Source organism: Budorcas taxicolor, chromosome 3, assembly GCF_023091745.1.
Source record: "Budorcas taxicolor isolate Tak-1 chromosome 3, Takin1.1, whole genome shotgun sequence".
NCBI classification, from domain to species: Eukaryota; Metazoa; Chordata; class Mammalia; order Artiodactyla; family Bovidae; genus Budorcas; species Budorcas taxicolor.
In genome coordinates, this window is record NC_068912.1 from 120,650,301 (window position 1) to 120,678,253 (window position 27,953).

General features: G+C 52.6%; 1 protein-coding gene across 1 annotated transcript; it reads left to right on the plus strand.

Moving 5' to 3' along the window:
- Nucleotides 1–112: 112 nt before the first annotated feature.
- SEPTIN2 (septin 2) lies at nucleotides 113–27,931 on the plus strand. The gene is made up of 13 exons (XM_052637176.1): nucleotides 113–157; nucleotides 7,208–7,249; nucleotides 8,852–8,972; nucleotides 16,582–16,668; nucleotides 17,344–17,467; nucleotides 18,325–18,459; nucleotides 18,568–18,685; nucleotides 20,566–20,667; nucleotides 21,285–21,430; nucleotides 21,899–21,982; nucleotides 22,802–22,859; nucleotides 23,718–23,820; nucleotides 26,176–27,931. Exons 2-12 carry the CDS (start codon nucleotides 7,241–7,243, stop codon nucleotides 23,817–23,819), a joined length of 1,086 nt encoding a protein of 361 aa, XP_052493136.1. The 5' UTR covers nucleotides 113–157; nucleotides 7,208–7,240; the 3' UTR covers nucleotide 23,820; nucleotides 26,176–27,931.
- Nucleotides 27,932–27,953: the final 22 nt, after the last annotated feature.

Sequence of the window (27,953 nt, forward strand, 5' to 3'; positions counted from 1 at the left end):
GAGGGGCGCGGAGGAAAGCGTTGGCAAGGAGGCGGGGCGGCGTGATGACTCAATCCGCCCGCGCGCGCGGCGGGGCGGGGCGGGGCGCCAGCGCGCGGCGGACGCTGGGCGGGTCTGCAGAGCGGTCGATTGGTCTCAGGTCTTCGGCGAGGCGGCGGTGAGTATGTCCCCGTGGGGCCCGGCCGCCTTGGAGGCGCGAGCCGGGGGCCGACGCCCGCTCCGGGCCGTGGTCGCTCCGGAAGACACGGGGGCGGAGGAGGGGCGGCCGGCCTGGGCTCCTGGGCCCTCTCGACTCCCCGGCCTCCGCCCACCTCCCCGGATACCCCCCCCCCCGGCTACCCCCGTTCCCCGGATCCCCCCCGTTCCCCGGATCCCCCCCGGGCCTCCCCGCGCTCCCCGGATCTCCCCCCGTTCCCCGGATCCCCCCCGGGCCTCCCCGCGCTCCCCGGATCCCCCCCGCTTCCCGGATCCCCCCCGGGCCTCCCCGCGCTCCCCGGATCTCCCCCCCGCTTCCCGGATCCCCCCCGGGCCTCCCCGCGCTCCCCGGATCTCCCCCCGTTCCCCGGATCCCCCCCGGGCCTCCCCGCGCTCCCCGGATCCCCCCCGCTTCCCGGATCCCCCCCGGGCCTCCCCGCGCTCCCCGGATCTCCCCAGGCCTTCCCCATTCTCGGGTCTTCCCCGCCTCTCCCGCTCCCCGGGCCTTCCCGCTCACCTCTCCCCTAGCCTGTGCGGGTCCCCGGCCCTTCCCGCCCCCGGGGCCCTGGCGCGGGCGGAGGCGGCGGGGTGTGTCCTCGGGGAAGCCGAGTGGCCCTCGCTAACCCCGGGGGAGTTGTGCGGGGCGTGGTCAGCAGTGGGGCCGGGGCGCCGGGCGCTCGCCGGCGGACGTAGTCCGGAAGGGACGGTGCGGGTCGGGCCGACGTGGGCGCTTCCCCCTCCCGCCCGCCCCGGCCGAGAGGAAGCGCGCGAGGCCCCGGCCGCCCCTCCGCTCGGCGGTGGACAGGACTGGGGGGAGGAGGCCCGTGCAGCGCGGACTCCGGGGGCGGGCGGGAGCGCCGTGGCGGGGCGAGGGGGTCGGTTCTCCCGCAGGCCCGAAGTGGGGCCGACCTGTGGCTCCGTAAGGCCCAGGGACCGCCGGTTGGCTTTCCGCCCAGTTTTCGTCTCCCCCACCTTGTCTGGGTCCTCTAGACGTACACACGGGCCCCTCCACGCTGAGTTGTTACTTCCAGCTGTCTGCCCTGGTACAGAGCTTGCCTCGAGTCTGGGGCCGCTTGTTTCCAGCGTTCGCTGCCGGGGTACTTTGTTGCCCCGGACTCGGCCCGGATTAGACTTTCCCCGAAGGAGGTGTTGGCCCGATTTCAGGCTCTGCTGCTCCGTGTGGTCGCCGTTCTGCGAGGGGCAGGGGCGCGGACCTGCCCAGCATTACTCGTTGCCTGGCACGGTGACCCGCACATAGCCGACTTTCGGAGCTCTCTCGAACGACGCAGATCCTCACGATACCTCCAGACAAATTCAGGGCCCAAAGGGGCCCCGCCCCCGCCCCCACCGCGTCCTGGGGAGAGCTGATAGCGGCGGTGCCGGTGCGGGGGTCGTGCAGGCCCACTCCTGTTTGTAGGCTGAGGTTCTCCTTCCGGTTTCGGTAGCTCCCGCTCAGGCTTTCTTTGCATCATTCAGCCTCCTAACTCTCAATGAACCTTGCCAGTGATCTTCTCCACATTAACTTTATCATAGTTTTTATTTTTTTCATTTTTCTGTCCAATTTGCATTCTGACAGTTCTTAAGCTAGCAGAGTGACCTACAGAAATGGGGATAGGACCCATAGGCACGAACCTTTCTGTGTGGTCTTTAATAAATGTGATTCAGGCCCTTTTTGTACCCAACTCGAAAAACAAAAACTGCTGGAAAAGAAAAAGTTGGTTTTGGCTTTTTTTCCAGGGAGAAAAGAATGTGAAAAGTCATCTGGAGGCAGAATTGGGATGAAGCCATTTTTGTAGTCTTAGTTGTCTCATTTTGTGCTAATAGCCGTGCTGTCATTAGAGAAAAGGAATTTGATTGTGGAGTGCTGCTGTTGTGCGGTGAAGAGCGTTTGTGGTGTACTGTCAGACCCAAAGGCTGAATGCTAAGTGTTCCAGGGGCTCTGCATGAGGGATTACAGACCCTGAGGTCCTATATTGCAGGATCATTTGTACATTAGGGTAATATATGGAACTACAAGGATGACATGTCAGTGAAGGGTGGTTTGCGGTGGTCCACTGATACACACACACGCCACTGAGCAAAGCAAGTTTATGTTGCCGAGAAGCGAGCTTTAGCCATCTGTTCTCTGTCTCCATTTGCTTTAGAAGAGTTGACTTCTTCTGTGTGTTGGCGTGCTGTTCCTGTCTGGAAGAGGGAAGCCGTGGGTCCAGGAGAGAAGAACGTTAAGCAATTTCTGTTATTTAGAATGAGTACAAAAAGTTTTCCTTTAACTGAATTTCTGAGGTTTGGGGATCTGATTGATCTTCTTCCAAGGTTTAAACTAATCACAGTGCTTGGCATTTTTTGTGTTGCTAGATTGAGACTTTCTCACTGATAAGCAGGTAGTTAAGAAGTTCAACAGAAGAATGTTGAACTTCTTTCAACTTTCATCTTAGAGTAATCAGTTAATAACTCAAACTGTTGGAAAATCATAGTGCGTCCAAATTGTATTTCAGGGGAAAAAAATCCTCAGTATTGTATGAAAGAAATGCATTGTGATAAGAGAAACTTGGTAGAATTGAAAATTAGACAAATGATTTTTAAGAATTCACATCCTGTTCCAGGTAGTAGTTGTCTCGTTTTCCCCATGTGTGTCCATCAAGACGAGTCTTAGTGAGAGGTGGCCGGTAGGGGTGATGGTCCCCTTCTTGCCTGTGGGGCAGCCCAGTCCTGGGCTCACGTGTGCTCCAGGTTCAGTGTTGTCAGGGTGCTGCCTTGCAGTTGGCCAGAGCACAGGCAGGGGCCCCGAGTTCTGGGAGGGCGGGCCTGCGGAAGCTCCAGAGAGACTGGGCAAGAATCCTCGGCCACTCGGGGTCGGCTTGAAGCAGGTGTCTGTGACAGCTGGTCTTCCTATCTGTCCTCAGGCGTTCATTCTTCAGGTGAACTTGAAAGCCATTTTATCCAGTCCTTACAGGAAAAAAACATCATTAGGAAGTCCACCTGGGATTAGACCACGTTTACGTACTAATTTAGGAAAATAGAGATGAATCGCTTCTGCGAGGCCTGCTTTCTTTCTAGATTTGTTCCCGCACTTGCTCTGTTTCTCCTCTGTCGTCAGTGGCACCCCCTCGCCCCTGCCATTCCCCTTTCTCGGTGTTCAGCGCTAGCACAGAACAGAACTTTTTAGAACTATCTAGTATTCATAATCAAGGATGGGAACAGTGGCTGAGGGGATATTTGAGGGTGTTATGTGGGGTTCTATTTTTGTATATGTCTGGAATTTTGCATAAGTGTTTTAAGACAGCTATGGTGGTAACAGGCATCCCTTCCTAATTAGTGGTTGCAGTTTAAATAATTCAGCATCTACTGTTTAGAGATCTGAAAGGTATGAAGCAGCTTCCTCGCTTAGTGTTTTTATTAGAGTTGGTTGCTGAGTTTTATCACCTTGATCTTCAGCATGTATTCACATATGGTTTTCTCTAATTTGTTGTAGCAGCTTGCATTAATAGCTGCTTTTGGTCCATTTCTGGCTTATAATTGCTAGCAAGTATTTCATTGAGGATCTTGCATTCATATTCTTGAGTGAGATTGACCGGCAGCCAGCCCACTTGCTCAGCGTTTCTTCATCTGAGTTTGTTACTGGAGTTGTGCTGTCTTCGTAAAATAAATTGGAGTGCGTCCTCTTCATCCGTAGCGGCTTAGGTCAAGGTCACGAGGGCGTTTATCTGTTCAGGTTTGGATGAAGTTGAGTTCTGATTCTGTCTACTCGTGGTCCCTTTTTCATTGGTAGGTTCTTTATTCTGCTGTTCAGTGATGTTTGTCTAGTCAGGCTTTCAGTTCTTGGTTCAGTTTTGGTCATTTACAGTGTCTAAGAAATCATGCGTTTCTTTGGATTTTCAAGTTTGTGGCCATCTTCATACCTGTGGTCCCTGTGACTGTGTTATACCTTCTTTGCAGTAATTTTTTTTCCTTAATGGAACTTGTGAGTAGTTTGTTTCAGAGAACCAACTTTGGATTTGTTTACTATTCTGTTGGGTTATTTTCCAGTTCTTTATTTTCATTGTTCTTCAGTAATGAAAATACGTGAATCCGAATCTCCTGAGTCTGTGAGAGCCTGTGCTGTGTCGCGTTCCTTTTGCATTTGTCTTCTTTCCATGGCTTTCTAGATGACTTAGGGCTTTGCTTTGTTACCCTGGGTTATCCAGGAATGTTCTGAACAGCCAGGAGTTCCTTTCCGCCTCTGTTTCAGCGAGGGTTACCTGTGGACACTAACAGCAGCAGTCCCCGGCCTGCCTCACACTGTGCTCACTGGCGTCTGTCGAGCTCTGGGAGAAGCTGTTAGGCCTTCCACCGGAGCTGCACTTCCATTAAGTTCGCATAGTCTCTGTTCTGTGTGTTTATCTGATGTAAGTGTTCGTGGGTGCAGGTTTCTGAATGTTTAATTTTTATAAACTGTTCCTCTTATAAATGCCACTGCTGCTGCTAAGTTGCTTCAGTCGTGTCCGACTCTGTGCGACTCTATAGACGGCAGCCTAGCAGGCTCCCCTGTCCCTGGGATTCTCCAGGCAGGAGTACTGGAGTGGGTGCCATTGCCTTCTCCATAACTGCCGCGCTTCGCTTTAAACCCCGCCCTCATTAATACTAACAGTATCTCTCCCTGTTCTTTGTGTTTGCACTTGCTTCGCATCTCTTCCTTTGTTTTCAGCATCTTTTTTTCAGCTACTTTTTTTGAAGCGTGTTTCTTATGTAATGTACCTGGTTTTCTGGTGTCCCTCCCCGCCACCCCACCCCAACCTGTCTCCTCTTTTAAGGAGAGAATTCACATTTAAACTGATGACTGATACTCTTGAATTTTTCTGTTTCTTTTCCACATTTTTACTGGCTTGATCAAGTTGGTCTTTCATCTTTTTCTCTTAATTTGGAAGTAAGTTTTTTTTAATGACTGCCTTCCCTTTTCTTTCATTGTCAGATGCTTATCTCTCTATTATGTAAAGCAAAGTGTCCGCTGCTTCTTTTGCCGGGACCATCTGAGTTCCATCTGACTGCTCCCTTCTCCCCCTTAAAGATTTCAGCTCTCCGGTCTTACTCCTGCCCCCAGCTCTTAGGTTTTGCTGCAGAAGTTCCGTATTTAAAGTTCTGGACTGTGAGCATTGTTCGCCTAGGATGCCCCTTCTATTCAAGAGATCTTAATTTCACTCCTGCGTTACACAACTCCAGGTGGACCTGGGCTTGCGCTTCTTGGGAAGTGTTTCTTCTGTCACTGTTTTCTTTTATCCATCGGTCCCTCTCAGTCACGGGAGGAAGTCTCGCTGCTAACAAGTACATTTCCTCGCCGTTTCCTCTGAGGCTGTCCCCTACCCACGGTCTCTCTCTCTCTCTCTCGTTTGCCTCGTGCACTAAAGTGTCTTGTATTTGGTCTTCCCTGTCACATTTCAAGTCTCTACTGTGACCGTTCATCAATTCAGCTACCACAGTTTGAGTTTGGAAATCATGGATTTTAGGTCCAGAAAGTGTTATTTGGAAAACTGTAATTTGAAGCTCCAAAACTTTGGCTACCAGATGCAAGGAGCTGATTCAGTGGGAAAGACACTGATGCTGGGAAAGACGGAAGAGGTTGAGGGCAGGAGGGGAAGTGGGCAACAGGATGAGATGGTTGGATGGCATCCCAGACTCAGTGGACAGGAGTTTGAGCAGGCTGCGGGAGACGGTGGAAGTCGGAGGAGCCGGGCATGCTGCAGGCCACAGGGTGGCAGAGAGTCAGATACGCCGTAGTGACGGAGCGGCAGCTTGCATCTTCATCACAGTGCTGCAGCTTTCTTGGTTCCGATCGTTCTCCTCTGTCAAGCTCATCCTGGAGGCCGGGAAAGAGGGCACACTGTCGGGGGCCCCGGCTACCTACCCTGCTACCCTGGAGTCCTCACACCCACAATCTGTTCCCAGGCTTTTCGACGACTCCTCTCTGGTTCTTCCTTCCGAGGGGCCCTTCATCTCCTGCTTCTCTGCTTGCCCGGCATCCCTGCTGCCTTGTAGGTTGGCGTCGGCTGTGCTCCCTTGGCTGAAGTGTTTTGGGCAGCCTGGATGGAGCTTTGCCTGTCTCCTTGGTCAGTAGTGGTCCTTCCTGTGTGCGCTCGATTCACGCAGCGTTCCCCCCTCTCGGTGAGGATCGGCCCTAGGAAGAAGCGCCTTCCAGCCACCTCCTCCCCTCTGGTTGGCTTTTCAAGGGCACCTGAAAGGGAGAGCCCAGGCCCTGCCCTTGTCTTCTGTGACATCGTGCCCGGGAATTAGAGTTACAATTTCTAACTGTCTTAACCTCGCTTCACCATTTTTTCGGGGCTGGTTGGACCATTTCCATTCAAAAAGGAAACTTTGTGCTGTATTCAGGAATGAATATATCCATCTGGGGGATATGGAGAGTCAGGAAAGTGAAGGTTGTTTTCTAAGCGCCAGAAAGAGTCAGATGGGAGGGCGTTCACATCTCTGACTTTTTACCAAGGCTGGCCAGCACAGTCCCTGTCTCCCAGGGTTCAAACCCTCAGGCACCTTCGGTCCTTTCTCCTTTACTTATAAGCTTAGCTGCTGGCTCTGTGTGCCCCAGGATCAGAGTCTAGTCTGCAGAGCTCAGGCACCCTCCCCAGCAGGCAGCAGACAGATAGACTCCGACAGGAATCTCTTCCGTGTGCAAAGTTTTCAGAGAAAGAAAGGAAATCACACAATTCCAGAGGTTGTGGGACTTCGTCTTTTTTTCCTACTGCATATCTAGTGCCTAATGTATAAGCAGTAATAAGAAAGGTATTGTTGAGGCCATGGAATACATATGTATATGTACATATAAATGGTTACTTTCCATGGCTTAATTTTTTATACCTAACTTATACAATGAGAGGTGAAAATTTCATCATTTCTGGGGAAGTATTTGATGTAATGAGAAGCTGAGTGAAACAGAAGCTGTTGGCGCCTCATGTGTAATTGCATATCAGTTCATACTGTATTAAATACGTGTGTGTGTATGAATGTACTTTTTTTTTTTTAACAGATTGACAGAACTCCATCAACTTCATTAGTAAAGATGTCTAAGGTAAGAGATCGTACTTCATCATGTATCCACAGTATAAGGAGAAAAACTGCTTTGCTTTCAAACCTTTTACTGTCAAGGTTTATATGAGTCATTGTCTAACTGTGATTCATTAAGACAGTCCTAGTTTACCTGTCATCCTAAAAGATCTGAGGTATCTTTTTCCAGATTTTCAATATGTTTCTAAAAGCATTAATGATGATCTGTTTAGCCTCCTTAGATTATACCTGGCAGACCATTCAAATAATAATTTTAAAATTGTAATAATTTATCATGATGGAATTGATGGGGTTCTCAGACTGGATAAATTGGCTTGTGTCAGCTCTTACAAATTAGTCCAGAGCCCTGAAAGAAGTTGATTCTAAAAGACATGCTGAGAAAAGCAGAATTTGTGGTTAAAGTTGCAAGATTATTGTTTCTCTTTGCCTTTTATTTTTAAGTCTTTGGGTGTTTGTTACTGTGATACAGAAACATCATAGTAATTTTCATTTTTTATATAGGCATCAGTATGGATCTTTGATAAGCGGAAAAGAAAATAATAATTAACCATAATTCCGTTATTCAGAATAACCACTTGTACTGCTACTGCCACAGCTGCTAAGTCACTTCAGTCGTGTCCGACTCTGTGTGACCCCAGAGACGGCAGCCCACCAGGCTTCCCCGTCCCTGGGATTCTCCAGGCAAGAACACTGGAGTGGGTTGCCATTTCCTTCTCCAGTGCATGAAAGTGAAAAGTGAAAGGGAAGTCGCTCAGTCCTGTCTGACTCTTAGCGACCCCATGGACTGCCGCCTTCCAGGCTCCTCCGTCCGTAGGATTTTCCAGGCAAGAGTACTAGAGTGGGGTGCCATTGCCTTCTCCAACCACTTGTAACATTGCAACATTTCTGAATATTGTTTTTATATCTGTGTGCACACACATGTGAATATGTTAATATATCTCAAAGGAAACACCATTCTAAATCTTGCCTTTTATGTTTAAGAAGTCTCTATCGCTGTGTCTTGCTTTCTTGCCGTGGTCAGTAAGCCACAGCCTAGACTCCTCAGTGTTAGCGACCTCGCGGTGCGGCGTCCCCTCATGACAGGCTGTCGAGGGGCTCTCCGAGGGGCTCTCTGTCTTCTTTCTCTCCGTCTGGGGGGTGGGGTTCCCAGCATGGCGCCTCTCGGTGGCCTGCCTCACCCCTGGCTCCACTCTGGGGAGCTGGGCCTGCGCAGGAGACAGGGCTGCTTCCTGCTTCTCCTGAAGCTGCTCTTGAGCTGAGTTTGATGGATGAAACCACTGTCAGTTGGGCCTTACTTTGTAAGTTTGACTGACTTTCCTTTCACTCTATAGACAGTTTCTCACGTCAAGATTGAAATGGTAGTGAGATGAGTTAACGTATCTTTGGTGTGTTGCTTAACAGAAATGTTATTTTAGGTTAGCGTGTAGGTATGAAATGATACTGGATTGGTTTTTTAAATGGTGTTAAGCTTTCTGATAGCAGTGACTTTTTGGAATATTGATTTATGTGTATACTTTTTGATTTGTGAAAACTAATGATATCTATGTCACAGGTTTAATAATATGTTAAAAGCAACTAATAAGGTGTTTAATTGTTCTTTTTTTAGCAACAACCAGCTCAGTTTATAAATCCAGAAACTCCTGGATATGTTGGATTTGCAAACCTTCCCAATCAAGTTCACCGAAAGTCAGTGAAAAAAGGTTTTGAATTCACACTGATGGTGGTTGGTAAGAGACTCACTTATGCCCTCGGGTTGTTGAATCTGGGCGCCTCCCTTTCCCACCCTTGGGTGTGACAGTGTGGCCTCCAGAGCCACGGGACTCCTCTGCGGACAGAATCAAACACCTCGAGAATTTGGGGGAAATTCTCTAGAGAATTTTCCTGGAGTACGAAGGGAAAGCTGCCCTGTCATTCCCTCGTTTGTGTGCAGTGAGAGGGTGTGCTCGCTGTGACAGCCTCTGAGGTCCCCCGCCCCATCGGCCTTTCTGGTCCCTCCCCCACAGGGCAGGGCTTCCCCGGGCAGCCAATGGGACGTTGCCAGATGAGGACACGTGACCTAGAGAGACTGGCCTGTGCCTCGCTTTCTCTGAAGCAGTCCCTCGGGGGACAGTCAGTACCTTATGGAGAAGTCCACAGGCAAGGCACTGAGGCTCCCATCTCAGAACCGTCCTTGCTCCAGTTAGGCCTGCTGGTGACCACCACTCCTGGCTGACATCACTGTGACCACAGAGAGACCCTCAAGCCGTAAGGACCCACCTTAGATACTCCCCAACTTCAAACCCAGAGAGTCCATGAGATGATGAATGTCTGGTTGGTTTAGCCTTCCGAATTTTACAGTAATTTGTTGTACTTTAAAGGTAACATATATTTTAACTAGAAGTGTTTATTTATTTAATACTCATAAAAATAACTCTATGGCTTTTGTGGTAGATCTATTTTAAACAAGGGACATATTTTTAAATGAGTGCGTACAGTCCTTTGAAATCGAGTGCTTAACTGAAATTTCTTCCTGTTATGTCAGATGCATTTCATCATGGATTGTGGCATGCATATCAGGGTTTAGTGTATCCAGAGCAAAGCTAAGTTGATGAACAGTTAGTTCTCCTTACTGTATCACTTTGTATTACAGTCTCGATAGCTGCAGAATTCTCCCCAAATGCTAAGATGCCCCTGGAAAACCTTGATGGGGTGGTCACGCAGGAATGGGACAAGCAGTTATTTCCTAGGATAAACAGTTCACAGATCTGAGATGGAAAAAGAAGTGTGGGACCCTGGGCCCGGAGAACTGACTAGCGACGCGTTTGAGGAGCATGGTTGCATGAGGCTGGTGATCACGCAGACTCAGGTTTCTAGTCGGGAGAGATGCAGTGCAGCCTGGGACACAGGTCCGTCGCTTCATTCAAGTCAGACCGTTACTTGTATTTCCGGCCCTGGTGGAATAACTTGGGTTGACAGACTTTCTGCAAAGGGTCAGACAGTGAGTATTGAAGGCACTGTGAGCCTCGCAGCTTTTGGTGAAGCTGTTTTGTTACGAGCTAGTGGGCTGGATTTCCCGGAGCACTGTAGTTTGCTGAATCCTGAAATGACTATACCAGACCAGTCCTCCTGGTGTGAATAACCAGATGGCTGGGCAAGATGCATGAAACAGCCCTTTTAAGACTTTGAACAGGAATGCAGGACTTGGATCCTTGAGAGAAGGAAAAAATTATATGAACTGTAAAGCTATTCCAACTTGCTGCCAGCCACCTGCCCTTCCCCAGGGAGGAGTGAACCAGAGCAAGTGGTCTTGGCTGAGAAGACCACAGTTCGGGGGCTGAGGCCCCGGCAGAGTTCTGGAGACAAGGCCGCCTCCCTCCGCCTCTGCGGGGGCTCCCTCTCGCCTGGGGCTGCAGGTGGTCCGCATGCCGGTAGAGGGTGGGGAGCTTCCAGGAAGTCCGGTAGAACACAGCCACCAGGAAGGAGCTGAGCAGAGCTGGAGGCTGCCTTGAGAGGCGTCAGGAGGCAGTGGAGTCCAGCCAACCAGGGGCGAGAGCGCCTGCGACGCTGAGCAGAGCCCTTGCGTGGGAGCAGGGGTAAACTCACGTAAAGGCTGGTCTACACCCTCCCTATAAAAACTTCTAAATGAACCTTAAAAGGATCAAGTTTATTTACAAATGATCCAGCTACTTGCCAGGACAAAGCCTACAACTTATTAAAGGACGTCAGTGTCTGGACATGTGCAGTGTAGCGCACAGTGCTGAGCATCCGGCAGAAAGCTGTTGGGTCTGCAGACAAGGGGGAAGAAAGCAGCCTGTAAGCAGGAGGGAGACCGAGCAGGGGAAGTAGATCCAGAAAAGAAGAAAACGGAACTTGTGAAGATTAAAATAGATACAGCACCTGAGATGAAGAATTTTCTGATGGGCTCAACAGAGTATTCACTGCAGAAGAAAGGGGATAACGGAGAGCATCCAAAGAACCAGGAAGAGTAAATATAGAAGAGCGCCAGGGCCCAGGGTCAGGAGGTGAAAACCACTGACAAATGGGACGATCCCACAGGCAGCCAGAAAAGAGGAAGCAGTACCCACAGAGGGCCAGGGGCAGGAAGGGTCACTGGCAGCTCTTCGGGACTGACGCAGACCCTGCAGAAGGACGGTTTGAAGTTCTTAACAGCCGAGAGTTCTGTGTTCCATCAAAAATCACCCTGAAAAACGGAAGTTGGGAAGAGAAGATAAAGACATTTTCTTGTAAGTTAGTGGAAAGAGTTGTTGAGTATCAGACTACACCATAAGAGAGATGAAATTTTCAGGTTGGTGGAGGAAGGGGAGCGCTGAGAATGGCAGGTGGGGTTGGTAAGTAAGAAGTTTCTTTCAGAGATAATCCATAGTGTGAAACGTGCACGGGTCAGATGAGCAGGATCACACAGCGGGCAGGGGGTGGATAAAAGCGTGTGGCTGTGAGCTTTCATGATGGGTGAGGTGACAGAAAGTGCTCAAAAGGGAGACGCTGAGTTACCCGTGCAGGCTGTGAACCTCAGAGCGGCCGCTGGGAAAATGAAGATCTGGCTGGCAGCCAGTAGGTTTGTTAAAACAGAATGTAAACAAGTATTTAGTCCAAAAGAGAGTGGAGAAAGATGAAAGCGTAGATGAGACGAGAAGCAGGGCGGCGTCCGGGGGCGTGAGCGCAGCCCGGGTGGTGTGTGCACGTGGACGGCGGTCCCGCGGTGCCAGGAAGGCCCTTCTGTGCAGAAACCAGCAAGATGTAAAAGGAGCGGGGCCTCATCACGCACGCCCCAATCGTAAGAAAGCTGAGGTGCTTTCATTCCTGTCAGAGCAGACTCTACGTCTGCCCCCGAGGAATGCCAAACGTGAGGAACGTCATATCCTAACGAGAAAGGGGTCTGTTCAGAGCGGCACCATCTTAAATATGCCTGATGCAGGATCTGAGGAGAGAGATACTAACAAGAGTTTCCAGCACTCCTCACAGTAGCTGAGGAAGCAAATAGAAAGTCAGTCGTGTAGAGTGTTTAAATTATACCATCAAACTATGGCGCCGCTGCCAGGACTGCTGAACAGCTGCAGGGCAGACATCCTGTGAACGCACGTGGAGCGTTCAGCAGAGACGCTCTCCGAGGAGAGTGCCAGGCCAAGCACTGCCCTGTTACAGGTGGCTGGAGACGCAGACTGACCCCCTCGGGAGCGTAGACGTGACACCTTACTGCGGTGGTCGCGAGTCCTGCGCTGTGAAATCGCTTGCTGCACTCAGTTCCAGCGTGATGCGGTGTCTGCGTGTTCTTCAGCAGGCGTCATGATGTGCGGCCGTGCAGCTTGTGGGGAAGCGGGCCCACTCAGAGCCTTCCTCTACCACACATTGAACAGTGCGAAAACCACCTCCGTCTACACGTGAACTGGTTGAGAAAAGTACCACACCAGACGAGCCCCTGAGCCCGAGGTGGGAAAGCGGGCCTCGGCAGGGTGCAGCCTGCGCGTTGCTGTGAGCAGGGGTGCTGCCTGGCGGCGGCCTATGGCAAACAGCTAGCTGGGTGCCGTGGGAGTGCTCCTCGGGCTGGTTCTGCTTGCTGGACTTGGCTTCTCATCACCTGTAAGAAAGTGTGAGGTTTGTATTATGTGGAAATTGTCCCCTAATATATCTGTTGTGTTGGAACAGATTGTCAGTTTCAAAGCAAATGTCATATAGCAAGACTGACTGTACTTCCTAAACAAAGGGGGTTTTATTGCAGGAATGCATGGTTTAATATGGGAAAGCAGTCACTGGTTCTGAAGGGGAAATACCTGTAGTTAGCAGCACTCTCACTGATAAAAAACTGAGAGAAGGAAGTAAACTCTCCTTAATTACAAATGACATATTTGTGTATATTAAAATCATAAGAAAACTACATAGCTACTAGATCAAAATAGCAAGGTTGCAGGCTCCCAGTGAGTATATAAAAACCAGCTTTATTTCTGTATGTTACCAACAAGTAGTTTAAAAACAAACTTAAAAATATAATGTCAAAGGCAATTACATTAATAAAATCTTCTTAAGAGACAGTACCATTTACAGTAATATAAGAGGTACATACTGCTGCTGCTGCTGCTAAGTCGCTTCAGTCGCGTCTGACTGTGCGAGCCCATAGATGGCAGCCCACCAGGCTCCCCCGTCCCTGGGATTCTCTAGGTTAGAACACTGGAGTGGGTTGCCATTTCCTCCTCCAACATAGTGCTTAGGGATAACTTAACGTTAACGTGTGCAGGACCTACACTGCCAATGTGCAGGCGCTGCCAGGAAAAACCAGGGGAAGGCTGAGGAAGGGTGAACCCTCACCCCTGCCCTGGTGCGCTGGGCTCTGCGGGTGTCCACCCTCCCCAGATGGGTCCATAGAGTCAGTACAGTCCCAGCCAAAATTGCAGGGGCTTTTGACAACAGGAATTAACCATTTGATTCTAAAATGCAGTTGTAAATGCAGAGGGCCCAGGATATGACAGCAACAGTCTGATTTCCAGCACCCGCAGTGTGTAAGGCAGGTGTAGAGGCGCTCAGCTCATGGTGGACAAAGGCGCCGCCGAGATCTGGCATGGGCACAGGTTAGTCTTCCCAAACAGTGCTGAAACAGCTGAATGACTGGCAGAAAATGAATTCCAACCTCTGCTTCATACTGAAGCATCACCTGTTCACTCAACCAGTTGTTGACCTAGTTGGAAAGCTACGAAAAGTTTATGACTCCGGAGTAGCAGGTTGCTTAGGGCATGAGGAACACTGACCACAAAAGGAAATGACACATTGTGCTCCATTCAGGATTTGCTTCCTCAAAAGGCAGTGACGCGAAAGTGGGCCACAGGCCGGGCAAGCGCTTGCAGTGTTTGTGACACAGGACTCCCATCTGGAATATGGAAGACCTCCGCAGGCTCAGTAAGAAGACGAGTGACCCGGTTACAAAGAGAGTCAAAGGTGTGGACAGACGCTTCACAGGAATAAGCAGATGGCTGGCAAACGCACGAGGGTGTAGTCTCCTCGGGTCACAGTAAAGCGCCCCTAAAACCACAACCAGGTGGTCCCCCGCACCCGTCAGATGGCTGCTGCGCTGGGCAGGGGGTGGAGCAGCGGGAGCCGCCTCACTGCGGGCGCGGCCTCACTGCGGGCGCGGTGCTCAGGCGTGGGCGTTCTTCACGGCCGCGCGCTCCCAGCTGTGTGCCCAGGAGGAATGATGGCACACTGCAGCCTGGGTGAGTGCTTGGGCCCGCCTCTCTGGACACACGCAGGCGTCGGCCCAGCACCACACGGGTTGTATCCGCTCGCGGAACGTTGCTCGACAGTGCAGAGAAATGGGCTACCAGTAGGGGCGGCGGCAACAAGCAGCCTCCGGAGCCGAGCGTGTGCTGCGTGAGAGCTCGAGAGCACAGTGCGTCCTGTGCTTTGCGTTCAGATGTGTTGGTGGCGATGGATTCACGCTGGCCCACGCCTCGTCTGTGTGTCTTGTCTGCCCATCGCCAGGTACCTGTTAGGGAAACTCAGCGGAGATGGAGATGCTGGTGCAGAACACAGCAGGGCTGGGTGTGCTCGGAGGTCAGCCCGGGGCGGCCTCGTCTGCTGAGCTAATGAGCAGGTTGTGGATGTCACCCCAAAGTGATTCCCAGGGAAACAGTCACTTACACCCTTAAAGCGGAGACTCATGGTTCAGAGTCGGGCACCTCTGCTCAGACGCCTTTGCTGAGCTGTCTTCGGGCCTGGGTCCGATTTCAGCTGGATTGCTCAGAGCTGTCAGCACTCTGTTGGTAGCAGGGTGGCTGTTTGTCCGTCACCTCCCCTGCTGGACGGCAGAGCCCCACGGGGGCAGGGACTCGCCGTTGTGTCCCCATCTGCGCCTGGGCAGGCGCTCGGAGAGGGCTTGGCAAACTGGTCAGGGCCCCTGCACCTGCAGTGGACGAGCATCACTGGGCACTTTATTAAAAGGGTAGCTTAGCGCGAGAGCACGCGGTCGGCCGTATTCTTACTCTCATATTTGGAAAGGCTCAGTATGTGACTGTGGTTTTGCCCCTTTAATGTTACTTTTCATCTGTGAAAACTGCGCTCTAGTTAAAGTACAGTCCGAATTATGTGTCTGCCGATTTCAGATTCAATTTTTTGTTCTTGATATTCCCAGAGGTAATTTTCAGATCAGATGTGTGCTCCTTCCCTAACTCTGCAGGACATAACAGAGAGGGGGTGGAGCTGAGGTGCCCAGGGCCGGTCAGACCAACACGTACAAAACTGAGCCTTAGGTGACGACCTCCGGCAAAGTGGTGGGGTCTGGTTGTTCTTCCTTGGAATATACATTTCAATTTCTTGGTGGTCTACATCTTTGAAGTTAAGTTTCAAATATTCAGAATACGTAGTTAGTGGTTGAAGAGGAATTTTTTAATTTTTTTAATTAAATTTATTTTAATTGAAGGCTACTTTACAATATTGAAGAGCAGTTTCTAACTCACTAACTGCTTGGGGGAACATGTGCTGCCTGCCGTGGGGTGTGCTACCCACAGAGGAGTGGGAAGCTGCCTGCCCTGCCTGTGGTGGCCACCAGCAGTGGGTGTGGGGCTGTGAGTGAAACAGGAAGGGGGAGGGGGCCTGCTCCCACCTTGCTGGCCGGCTGGTCACGTGGCCAGTCACGTGACGGGAGTCTGGGGTGTCCCTGCATCCCCACCCTGCCCCCACAGCTCGGGAGGCTGGGTGCCTCTGACACTGCTGTGTCTGTTCAGCTTTCTGAAATGTGGTAAGTCTAACGGTTAGCAGAGCCCATACCTGGAAACCTGTGCATCCTGTTTATCAAGAGATAAGGGGCCACTTCAAGCCCGCTCCACGTATTTGGCGAAAGGCCAGATGGAGTTGGGCTTCCCTTGCAGCTCAGGCAGTAAAGAACCTGCCTGCAATGCAGGAGACTCTGGTTTGATTCCTGTGTCAGGAAGATCCCCTGGAGAAGGAAATGGCAACCCACTCCAGTATTCTTGTCTGGAAAATCCCATGGACAGAGGAGCCTGGAAGACTACAGCCCATGGCGGGTCTCAGGGGTCGGATACAACTGAGCGACTAAACCACCGCATACGGAATTATGGTCTTAGGATTTCTCAGATTTCTCCAGATTTCTCTGGATTCCAACTGAGGCCTCGCTCTGGACAGCAGCCCGAGCGTGCAGGCTAGTGACCTCAGAGCCCCTGTTCCCATCAGTGGGACCAGGGCGGTTGTGCCAAATCCATTGTGGTCACACGGGATGCAGAGAAGGATGTTTGTGAGGTGCTTAGTCCAGGGCCAGGCCTCACGTCAGCACTCAGCGGGCTTGACTGTGTCGCACAGGTAACATCATGACATCACATTCCTTTTCATTTCAAGGTGAATCGGGGCTCGGAAAATCGACGCTCATCAACAGCCTGTTCCTGACCGACCTCTACCCAGAAAGAGTTATCCCTGGAGCAGCAGGTACAGAAGGTCCCGCGCTGCAGTGACAGCTCGGCAAGGTTGGGCCTGCAGAGCGCAGCTAGGGGCCTGTGCCTCGGCCCTGCTGCTCTGTGTGACTCTGGACGCAACAGCTGTTGGGCAGGGGAAGGGGCGCCGCACCTGGCATGCTTGCATGGCCTGTGGCCCGTCTTTCCCATACTTGATTTCTTTGTCTACAGGGTGTGATAGTTCCTGCCTGTATTACGTGTTTGATGAGGATCAAGTCAAAATGGTTGCTCATGAAAAAACCTGCATACAGAGAAAGTTTCTGTGGGCATGGGTGTCATCTGACCCCTTTCCCTTGGGTGTGCGTGTCCAGCACTGACCCCTGGGCTTTGTGAGGCTGCTGAGTCGGCTGTGAATCCATCAGCCTGGGCCCTAGGCCCCCACAATAGGGCTGCATTCCCGGGGCAGTCTTTAGATGAGTCAGTCATTGTTCTTCCTGTCCCAGGAGGAGAAGTTGCCATTTTCAATATTGACATTTTTTTTACCTCACTACAGCCCTTTAATCTCAGCTACAATGTTTCTCTTGCTGTCCCTGGGATCCTTTTTACACAGTCTTCATGTTACCCTCTGAGAACTGTCCTTAAAGAGAAATAGCTACTTCTGAGTCACTTGTTTAATAATAGGAAAGTAACAAGGTTGCTTCTGTTTTAGAGAAAATTGAAAGAACTGTCCAGATTGAGGCTTCCACTGTTGAGATTGAAGAGCGCGGGGTGAAGCTGCGTCTGACTGTGGTGGACACCCCGGGCTACGGGGACGCCATCAACTGCAGGGACTGGTGCGTCCCCAGGGCCCTCGGTGATGCAGCTGTGCCCCTGCCAAGCGTGTCTCCATGTGCTTCAGTCTGTCATGTCACTCACGATCGCTGGGTCTGGGGTAGCTGTGTGTGACAGAATGATAAGGCGATTTAAACCATTCTCATTATAGCGTTTTTAATGAGGAATTTCCCAAGGAATGAGTATTTTCTCTTAAGAGCATTCTAGTGAGATCTGATATCACAAAGCCAGCCAAACAGCAAATGCTAACATCAATAAAGCACCTTGATTTGGACCATGGCTAGTGAACGAGAGATTATAGGAGTCTTCCTCCTTTGCATATTCAGGAAGATGAAATCTCTGAAGAGACTTGCTCCAGACTGAGTGTCTGTAGTTGGCTGCTTATTGGCGACTTTGCACACACAGTAAGGAAGTGAGGAGGTGGACTGTGAGGGTAGTCTGGGCTGTGCCCCCTGGAGAGAGCACCGCTTTCACTGTACAGCCTCTCTTGGTCCTAATCCTGCAAACCCAAGGCAGCAGCTTTCCAGCACTGACAGGGAGAGGGCGGGAGGGGCAGGGGGCCTCCCTCATCTCTCCTCCTCCTGGGGTTCCTCCCTGGCTCCTGCGAGTCCTGCTCCCACTCCCCCGGGCTCCCGTCTGTCTCCTGTCAGCCAGCGCAGGCTCTGTAACCTATCGCATCCGGGCGTAGAGGAGATGATTCTTGGCGCAGTTTCCAAAAGCCACTGTGTTGCCAAACCTAGGAGTCGGCTTTCCGTTTCCATCCTGCAGTTGGGTTATTAAGTCACATCTGCTAGAGGGGCGGGGGCTAGAGAAACGTGTTTGTCTTCGTATCCCGTGATGGTTGGTGTTTGTGTCTCAGCTTTAAAACCATCATCTGCTACATCGACGAGCAATTCGAGCGGTACCTGCACGACGAGAGCGGCCTCAACAGGCGGCACATCGTGGACAACAGGGTGCACTGCTGCTTCTACTTCATCTCCCCCTTCGGGCACGGGTGAGCGCCCGCGCAGCCCCCGCGCCCGCGCAGCCCCCGACCTGCGTGCGCCGCTGTGAGAAGGGAGGCAGTCCTGAGAAACATGCTTCCCTTAAACATGACTTTCAGACTGAAGCCATTGGATGTCGCGTTCATGAAGGCGATCCACAACAAGGTGAATATTGTACCTGTCATCGCGAAAGCCGACACGCTCACCCTGAAGGAGAGGGAGCGCCTGAAGAAAAGGGTGCGTGCTGGGCTCCCGGGGCGGGCCTGGGAGGGGAGGGGCGGGGGCCCCGAGCAGGCCTCCACCGAGCAGGCCTCCCTGGTGCTGGTGCTACTAGCGTCAGCGCGACTCTGTGTCTCACGGTCGTGTAAGCTTAGGAGGAAATGGATGTGCGCTGTACTTTGAAAGAGTGTGTTTTCCTCAGATGAGTTGGTATCTTGTCGGCCTCTCTGGAGCCTGGGTGTGGGCCTCCCCCGCAGGCCTTTGCCCCGTCGCTGGTCCCAGTCTCTTCCAGGCGCTTGAACCCCATTGGTGTTTCTTGGGTTTTAGAGCGTTGCTGCTCCGTTGCGTTTTTTACCGCCTCATAGATGGGCCTGTATTTTTAGACGCTGATTATCGTTTTGTAAAAGATTTCGCCTACTGACGTTTCTGTTCTTGTGTTTCTCCTGATGTCTTCTGTCAGCCTTCTCCTTTATTGTCTTAAACGCTGCCAGTTTTTTAGAAAACACGCAGGCCCTTGGAAGAGCACCTGAGAACTTAGGCACTTTCGTCCCTGACAGTAAACAGTTGAGCAGCTCCACTTCAGGGGACTTCACCTTAATAGGAGATATATTTCAGACATGCAGTGGAGAGAGCTGTCAGGGTTAGAATGCTCTATATCCATCTCTGATGATGTGTACAGAGCTCATAGGTCTTGATCTCAGAGTCTGAAGTGAAATGGAATCTTGGGCCTTTCCAGTCCCCTCTTACCTGGCTTTTCTCCTGTGCCTGTCCACACGCTCCTTTCCTTGTCTACGGACGTCTGTCCCCAGACCTCTGTCCGCCCCTCCCTCCCTGTCAAGACGATCCCATGGTTCTTGTCGTCACCCAGACTGAGCTCGCACGGTTAGTGTCGATCTATCACTTTCTCCTCTCTTCCAATTCTGGGTGGCCTAGTTACTGACTTTGCCCTGCCCTCATCCCCAGCGTAAGCCTCGTCTTGTGGGGCAGGGGGCAGGGCAGCTTCCGGCTCCCTGCTCAGCTTCCCTATCTCAGCAGAGAGGGAGGGAGCCGTCCCGAGCAGGCCAAGGCCAGCTTGCTGGGGCCAGGATGCAGGGAGGCCTTTTCCTAGCTCGTGACCTAGTGTGGACCGTGAGCTCGCCCGGGATCTCTGACCACGCGAGGCCCTCGCCACGTTAAGGAGGAACAAGCTTGGGAGCAGGTTTGAAGCAGACCTGCTTCCTGCTGCCTTGGCCTGTGTTTTCTCTTCCGTTGAGAGCCCAGATGCTAGCGTGAGGGTAAGCAGAGGGCCACCCTGCCCCAGACCTGGTGGATGCCCAGCACTTGCGAGGGCTTGCGGGCTAGGTTTCTGGTAGACTGACGGGTGAATGCGTGCTAGCTTCCACTCCAGCCCAGTTTTTTTCCTCTAGGCAACTCTGCCACTTGGTTCAGCACTCTTGGCCTGTTAGATGAAATTGAGACCCTCGGTCCCTTCCTGACACTGGGGACTTGTCCACTTGTCAGCCCCAGTCACACTCGGCCCTGCCTCCCAGCCCTCCTGGATTCCGTGTTGCCCTCTGGCCACTGGCAGGTGTCCCCCTGGCCCCTCCTGGCCCTGCCGAGCGGCCCCTTGCCGGGCTGCTTGTGTATGGCGCCCTCTGTGGCTGCTCGGGGACGGCTGTCAGTCCACGGCCTCGGCAGGGCGGGGGGCTGCATTCCTGTTGTTGTTCTGACCGGAGGACCCCTCAGAGTGCACGCCAGGCTTTCGAGTGGTTTGTAAGATCATTTGAAAATGGTTTTAATCAGTAGGATTCTTTGTTGACATCTGGATCGCTCTGACAAGTTTCTCATACGGGGCGTTAACTGTGACTGGAACAGTACGCAGCTTGCTACAGTTGCTCCTGGTGTGGTCATCCTTTCAGATTCTGGATGAAATTGAGGAACACAGCATCAAAATCTATCACTTACCCGATGCAGAGTCCGACGAAGATGAGGACTTTAAAGAGCAGACGAGGCTTCTCAAGGTGGGCGCTGGGTCTCCAGATGTACAGGGTCGGTCCCTCTTACCTTTCCGTGGTGGCTGCTAGTTAGCCGCTAAGTTGTGTGTGACCCTTTGGTGACCCCTTGGACTGTAGCCCACCAGGCTCCTCAGTCCCTGGGATTTCCCAGACAAGAACACAGGAGTGGGTTGCCGCTTCCTCCTCCAGGGATCTTCCTGACTCCAGGGTTGAACCCAGGTCTCCTGCACTGACGGGCGGATTCTTCACCTCTAGTGCTACCCGGGAAGCCCGCTTCCTGCAGTCAGTGCATTTAACCTGGAAAGAGCTGGCGGAGGGCCAGATTTCTGGAGGCTTGATCTCTGGGCTTGCCCGGGCAGGCTCAGGTACACTAGTGGTTTGGCTCTCGGCGTGCTTCGGCGTAGCTGTCACCCGAGGCTTAGAACCCTTCCTGAAGGCTGAGCTCCATACACCTGTCCCCCGTGGAGACAGCCGCCACTCGTAAGTGGCCTGTGTGCCTTCGGCTTTGCAGTGAGCCCTGCGGTCGGCGGCAGTGTACGCGTTCTCTGCTCACGTCCCTGTGTTTGCAGTGAAAGCTGGGGTTCCCCCTGTGGAGCCAGTCTACCCCGTGTGTCTCCTTCTAGGCCAGCATCCCTTTCTCTGTGGTTGGATCCAATCAGCTGATTGAAGCCAAAGGCAAGAAGGTCAGAGGCCGCCTCTACCCCTGGGGCGTCGTGGAGGTGGAGAACCCGGAGCACAACGACTTCCTGAAGCTGAGGACGATGCTCATGTGAGTACCGTCTGTTCCCCGTGGCGGCGCCTGGCCGGGAGAGCGGGGCTTCCAAGCGGGGGTTCCCTGCGCCCCTGAAGTGGGCAGTCCAGCTCAGTGTGGAGGCCCGCCCCCTTCTGACTACCGCAGACTGGCCTCTCCTGCCGGGGCCTGTGCTCCACCTCAGGCTCGGACACCCTGATGGTTTTCTCCGCGGGTAACAGTGACAGGCTCCCTCTGGTATAAAGGTTAAGCTTGCGGAGTCACGAGCGTCTGAACTGCGTGTTCTCATAAGTCCCTTCAGAGGAGTGTGCTCTGGTTTAGGCAGCGCTCACCTCGGTGGCGCTCCCTCTGACCGTGGGCGGTGGTCTCCTGTGGGAGGTGCCCCGGGGTCTCGTTCCTGGCGTGTGCTGCGTGTGCGTGACCAGGTGTCCCCCTGCGAGTGGCAGGCGCATGCCTCCCAACTCCGGTGCGTCTCTTGTCTTGCAGCACCCACATGCAGGATCTCCAGGAGGTGACCCAGGACCTGCACTACGAGAACTTCCGGTCCGAGAGGCTCAAGAGAGGCGGCAGGTCATTGCCCAAGCTGTGCCGTCCCCTTTGCTCCTGTGCCCAGCTCAGCTGGCCGCCAGCATCACCGTTCGGTGTCCTGCCCAGAGCTATCTCCACATACTTGTTGCTAGTTTAATCGCTCGTGGGGCTGGGTGTGTTTTTGATCTGCTTTGCCTGTTGAAAGGCGTCTCTAATCATTTAGATCAAGAACAGTTCTAGTCGAAAGGCCACGGGCTTGTGTTGGGTCCTTTTTCCATACAAGGTCCTTTGTACCCATGTATGAGGCGCACTTTGGAGATTACTTTAAGGTGGTGTTAATTTGGGGACCACACGTTAAGAACGGATTTAGAGGCAGTGAGAGCATGTTGTCCGCGGACCGTCAGGCCGTGGTGCCGTGCAGCCGCTGTGCGGAGCTGCGTCTGCAGGCTCAGAGGCCTCCACGCCCGCTTCTCGGCCTGGACGCTTACAGCGTGTTCCTTTCACAGTGTGACGGCTGTAGGCTTTGTTCAGAACTTACCTTAGAAACCTACTCTTCAGATAAAATCTGCTGTTTTTTGAGTGAAGTTGGTAGTGTTCCACCCACCCATCCCCCCAGCTTAGAGTAAGAAAAATGTCTTTGATCTTCCATTCTGTGTTTTCTTTTTGGCCATTTTTTCTTTTCTCACTCATTCATGCTGTTAGTCTGAGAGATAGTCAGTCTGTGTGACTTCCAATAGGTTTTTCTCAGAAATTGTACTTCTGAGAAGTTGTACAGTGAAATTTTACTTCGGGTATCTCTCATCAGAAACGACCAGCCGTATTTGTCGTAATATTATACTTGTAATTCCTTTCAACTCTTAGGAAAGTGGAAAGTGAAGACATGAATAAAGACCAGATACTGCTGGAGAAGGAAGCTGAGGTAAGTAGAAAAGTATTGTAGTTTCTAATGTTCAATAGCAATTTAATGGGAAAGTTGGAAATAGAGTTTAGTAACATGGCTGATTTGTATAAGGTTTAAAAAACAGCAGTTTTCATACACACAGACGGTGAAAATATAACGACAGAAGTTGTCACTCACCGTCATTAAGAAAAATTTAGGGAATACGCATGACTCACAGGAGGGATGGAGCTAGAGAAAGCTGCCCCGAGAAGTGTGCTCAGAGTCGGAGCCGACAGGAAGCTCCAGGGGGCAGGGGGCGGCCGAGGACCGCGGCTTCTAGCGAGGCGTAGTCCCTGCAGAGCCTGCCTGTCGAGTGCCCCAGGGCCCCTGACGGGGCGGCCGCCCGCCCTGGAGACCCGGGGTGGAGGTGCAGGGCGCTCGTGAGGGGATGGGGGGATGGTCACCGAAGGAGTGGCCGGGCCTCAGGCCCCTCGAGGACAGTCACCCCGGGATTTGGGCCCCTCGGGGACGGTCCCCACGGGAGCAGCTGGGCCTTGGGCCCCTGGGGGACAGTCACCTTGGGATTCGGGCCCCTTGGGGACGGTCCCCACGGGAGTGGCCCGGCCTCGGGCCCCTCCGGGACGGTCCCCTCGGGGGGGCAGCAGCTGTTTCTAGCCTTTCTAGGTCAAACGCTCTCGTGCTGTCTTTCCTTTCCTATTTCTCCCGTTTCTTGGTCTTTTTCATTTTTCATTTGAATTGCCTTTTCTCGTGTGCTCGGTGTTCTGTTGAGACCGTGGGTCTTTCACTGGCTGGTCAGAGTCAGCTAGAGTTAGCTCGTGGGGCTGCAGTCACGGCCCATGAGGGCCCCAGGCTCACGTGCCCCGCTCGCACCCACAGCTCCGCCGCATGCAGGAGATGATTGCACGGATGCAGGCGCAGATGCAGCTGCAGCTGCAGGGTGGCGACGGTGACGGCGGGGTCCATGGGCACCACGTGTGAGGTAAGACCCGGCCCGGGGAGCGGCCGCGGCCCCTGAGGGAGGGTGGCTCCCGGGAGACCACAGCTTCCCATGCCCCATCTAGTGAAGGGCAGCCATGTTTTCTCAGCCTGGAAGCGTGGTCAGCAGCTGGAGTGGGAAGCCAAGCTGGTCCTTTCTGTGTAGGGAAGAAGTCTGCTCTTCCCTCCTATGTTTCCTTCCACCTGGGACACCTCATTCCTGCTCCCAGATGCATGCAGGTCCCCACGCCTGCCGCCTGGAGCTCACATCCGACCCCGCAGCATGGGGCTCAGTCCCAGACGGGGCACCAGTCTGCCCCCACTTCAGATGCCAGTCACAAGTTGAGGTTGTCAACTGCCCTCGGACGGACTGGCTAGAGGTTAAAGGTTCCCACGCCACCCACACCCCTACAGGAAAATGTCCGACTTCCTAGATCACATTTGTTAAGGGTAAAATTCAGTATACAGATGACAAGACCTACAGGGTGAGGCCTGAAACGAGTGCAGAGCTTCTGTCCCCGAGGAGCTGGGTCTATCACCTTCCCGGTAGCGGTGGATTCACCCCCAAGAACTCTCCAGACTCCTACTTTAGAGATTTAATCTCTCAACAGTAGGAGAAAAATTGTATATTGAAGTAGCTTTTGTTGGTCATACAATCTGAAATTTATTAAGGCTCAGAGTATCTTTACAAAGAGAATTCTTTGCAGTGGAAGCTTTCCCGTGTCTCTTGCTAAGCCGCGTGGGCCACTAGTGAGAGAGCAGGGAGCGCCTGGAGCCAGCACCCCTCCCGTGAGCTGCTGGGCGGCAGTGGCGCGCCCGCTGCTGGGGCCGGGAGGCGTGGCAGCGCGGTTCGCAGCTCCCGTGTGAGGCCCTGACAGACCCAGCTTGGCTCTCCTCCAGGATCTGCTCTCGGAGGGGTACCCGGGTTTATTCGCAGTTTTCGCTCGAATCCGTTGAGGAATGGGACGACTCTGCTCTTGTTTCTTGGCCAGAAATCTCTTGATCCTAGAAGTCTTATGAGAAGACATGGTGAGCAGCAAACTCAACCGCATGTAGGATAGTGGAGGAAGGAGCCAAAGGGAACTTCATGTAATTGGCACAGCTCAGGCAGAGCAGAAGTAGAGGTGGGCTGAGGGGTCCCCTCGAGGGAGGCTGCTGGCCTGGCCCCTCACTGCAGCTCCGCCCTGACTGCTCATCCTCGGTGGCTCCGGGGGTCTGGCCGGGCTGTGCGGCCTCTCCGCAGTGCCCTCTCCCTGCCTCTTGGACAGGGGATGCTTAGAGCTGTCCAGGCAGTGGCTAACTAGCTCCAAGAGGAGGGAGCAGAAGGTAAAGTCAGAACCCGGAGGAGGAGTGGGGTCGGGGTGGAGGCCGGCCCACTACCTGGAGGAGCTGCCCGGGGCCAGACAGTGCGCGCCAGCCCAGCTCCAGGGAGAAGCCGGGATTTGGGCAGAGGGTCTCCAGTGTGGTTAAGGGGCCTGGGACTGTAGCAGCGTCACTCACGTACTGTGACAACGTGACTCACGTACTGTGACGACGTGAGCAGCTGCAGGCTGAGCTACCACATTGCAGGACCAGTGAGACAGAAGGTGAGAGGCCCTGAGGTTGGGCACCTGTCAGAGGTCTCCATGACACACAGCTGATGAAGGACCTGGGCGGGGCCAGGTTGGGGGTGCTGGTCACCAAATAAAGCCCTTGCCCTTGGTGGCTTATTGGGAGAGGTTTTAGTTGTGAAATCGCTGCACAGAAAGACACAAGGAGGCAGGAGGGTACAAGCACTGACTTCTAGAGGGAGCATCCAGGGGACCCACCTGGGTCAGGGGTGACTGCTTCTCCTTGGTCGTCGTGTTGGAACCTTGGGAAGGTCCCAGGGGCCTCTCTGAGTGGGTGCGGAGGCCCCGCTTCAGCAGGGAGGATGCTGGCGCTGTGGTCACACCCTTGGCAGCTGGTGGACCTTCTGACGCCGGTGGGGGTGGGGGGTGCTGCCTGGGCAGGTGTGCGCCTGCCGGGAGGCAGTGGGAGGGAGAGGGGCCGCGGAGTGCCAGGGCTGCCCTGGGGCGGGAGGGAGCCATGGCGGTTGGCTCACTTCTCTGTCCTGCCGCTCCTCTTTCTGAAGCTTTACGGAATTACGAGAATTCCACTTTGGGTACATAAAACCAATACATTTCTGCGTACTTTTCATCCTGGTTTCCAAGAACTTCGTAAATGAGGTTTTGCCTTTAGTAGACACTGTGGTCCTCGGGGCCCACTGTCTGCTCAACCTTTGCCCTTTGTTACTACACAGAAAAATCCTGCTGGTTGTGGCCTGAGTAGTGGGCAGGGCCTCACTCCCACATAAATGTCTTGTGTTTTTTCTTTCCAGGAAACACTTTGCAAGATAACTATTCCGATGAGTAACACAGCTGCGTGTTTTCAAGACTGTTGGGGGGGTGCCTGTCTACATTTCACAGTACCTGTGCCTAAGAATTTAATTTTTCTTAGAACTTTCAATGTGTTATTTTGTATGAAGTACCTTAACATTTGCATTTCATTGTTCTGTTGTACTTTATATTTTGTGAAGTGAACTGTCCATTTTCCTTATTCTTCCACTTTAAGTAACCACTAACGCTAGAACTGATTCCCAGGGACCAGTCAGCACGCATAGTTAATAGTGGAGTTCCGTTTGACTGGCCTAACCGACTAATCGAGATTTACTTCTAGAACGTTCAGATTTCCGAGAACGTTCCTGTGCAGTAGAGACATGAAGACAGAAGGATGAGCTGCCCGGGTACCAGGCCGTCTCTCCCCAAGCCATGGCACCTGCTCCCCTGCCTTGCTTTTCGTTTGACCACAACATCCAAAACCAGTTTTGCTGCTATAACTCCATGCTGTTAATACATCTGCACATTATCTGTTTACCAAATGAAAAGGTATCTAATTGGATACATGCTTATACTTAAATAGCTTTTTTACAAGCAGGCTGTTAGGGGTGAGTTTTTAAACAAGTCTTTGAATTGTGAGGTCATTTTTTAAACCACTGCAGAGGACTCAGCGCAAGCCACGTTCTACAAACTCTGCCACGAAAGCCCACGAGCCGCCGTTTCCATGTCACGGCTGAGACCCTTACCTGTGTGGTGAGAGTCAGTGGGCTCTGTACTCAACTAGATTCAAGCATAACTTCTTACGGGGAGTTAGCAGTTGGTCTGTGCAGAAGCCTGCCGTTTGGGCAGGCTTGGCGTGTTTCCTGTGACTGCGGTATGGAAGCTGCGTCTGGGCAGCACCGCCACGGTTCCCAGCGCAGTTCTCCTGGTTTGGCTTCACTTGGACTGATCCCACTCTCAACGGTGTTCAGGCAGATAGCAGTGTGTGGCCTGTCCCGTCCATTTTCAGCCACCGTGGTTTCCTTCCTTACATGTTAGCACAGACTTGTCCACAGGTGGCTTGAGAGGGAAGGCTCTTTCAGACTTGCTCTGTGGGCTGGCTGACGGTGCCACCGTGGGTGCCGCACTGGCTGGGTCCTTGCCCTGCGGTTGATCGGTCCCCAGAAGTGCCACATGGAAGGAGACTGGAGGGAGTGGCTGCTGGCTCAGCATTCTCATCCCACTGGAGCACAGGGGCTGATGTGGAGAAGCGCTGCGCTCCAGGGCCGAGGCCACCCAGGAAGGAAGGGAGATGGTGGCAGCGTTAGCCAGGTGCGCTGCAGAAGGCCGTCTAGTGTTCCCCCGACTGCCCTTCACTGCTGCCTGACGGTGAGTGGTCAGGAGCTATCGGTTTGGGTGCAGGGTACAGGTTTTATTTACCAAGAAGTGTTCCATTTTGGCATTTATCAACTTCGCTAGTAAAAGCTGTTTTTTAAAAGGGGGTGGGGTGGCAGTACTTGAAAGTGGTAGACGTTATAAGCCCAGTAAGTCTAGTGCCAGCTGCCACCTAATGGATGCGTGGGTGTGGGTGGACCTACACTTTCAAATTCCCTTCTGTTTTGCTGCCCCAATCTAAATACTTTTGCTAATAGATAATTGCTCTTTAGTTACTGAGAGATAAAACTTTACCTATAAAAATGTATTTTGAAAACTTATTTTACACAGCAATTTTGTATCCACTGAAACTAACCTTTCACCAATAAAGCACTATTGTTTAGATATTGAGTGAGTAGTTCTCATT

Coding starts and splice junctions, on each gene's coding strand:
- SEPTIN2 (XM_052637176.1), top strand. Junction 16,669..17,343: donor AGTTATCCCTGGAGCAGCAG/GTACAGAAGGTC, acceptor CTTCTGTTTTAG/AGAAAATTGAAAGAACTGTC. Junction 21,431..21,898: donor AAGCTGAGGACGATGCTCAT/GTGAGTACCGTC, acceptor CTTGTCTTGCAG/CACCCACATGCAGGATCTCC.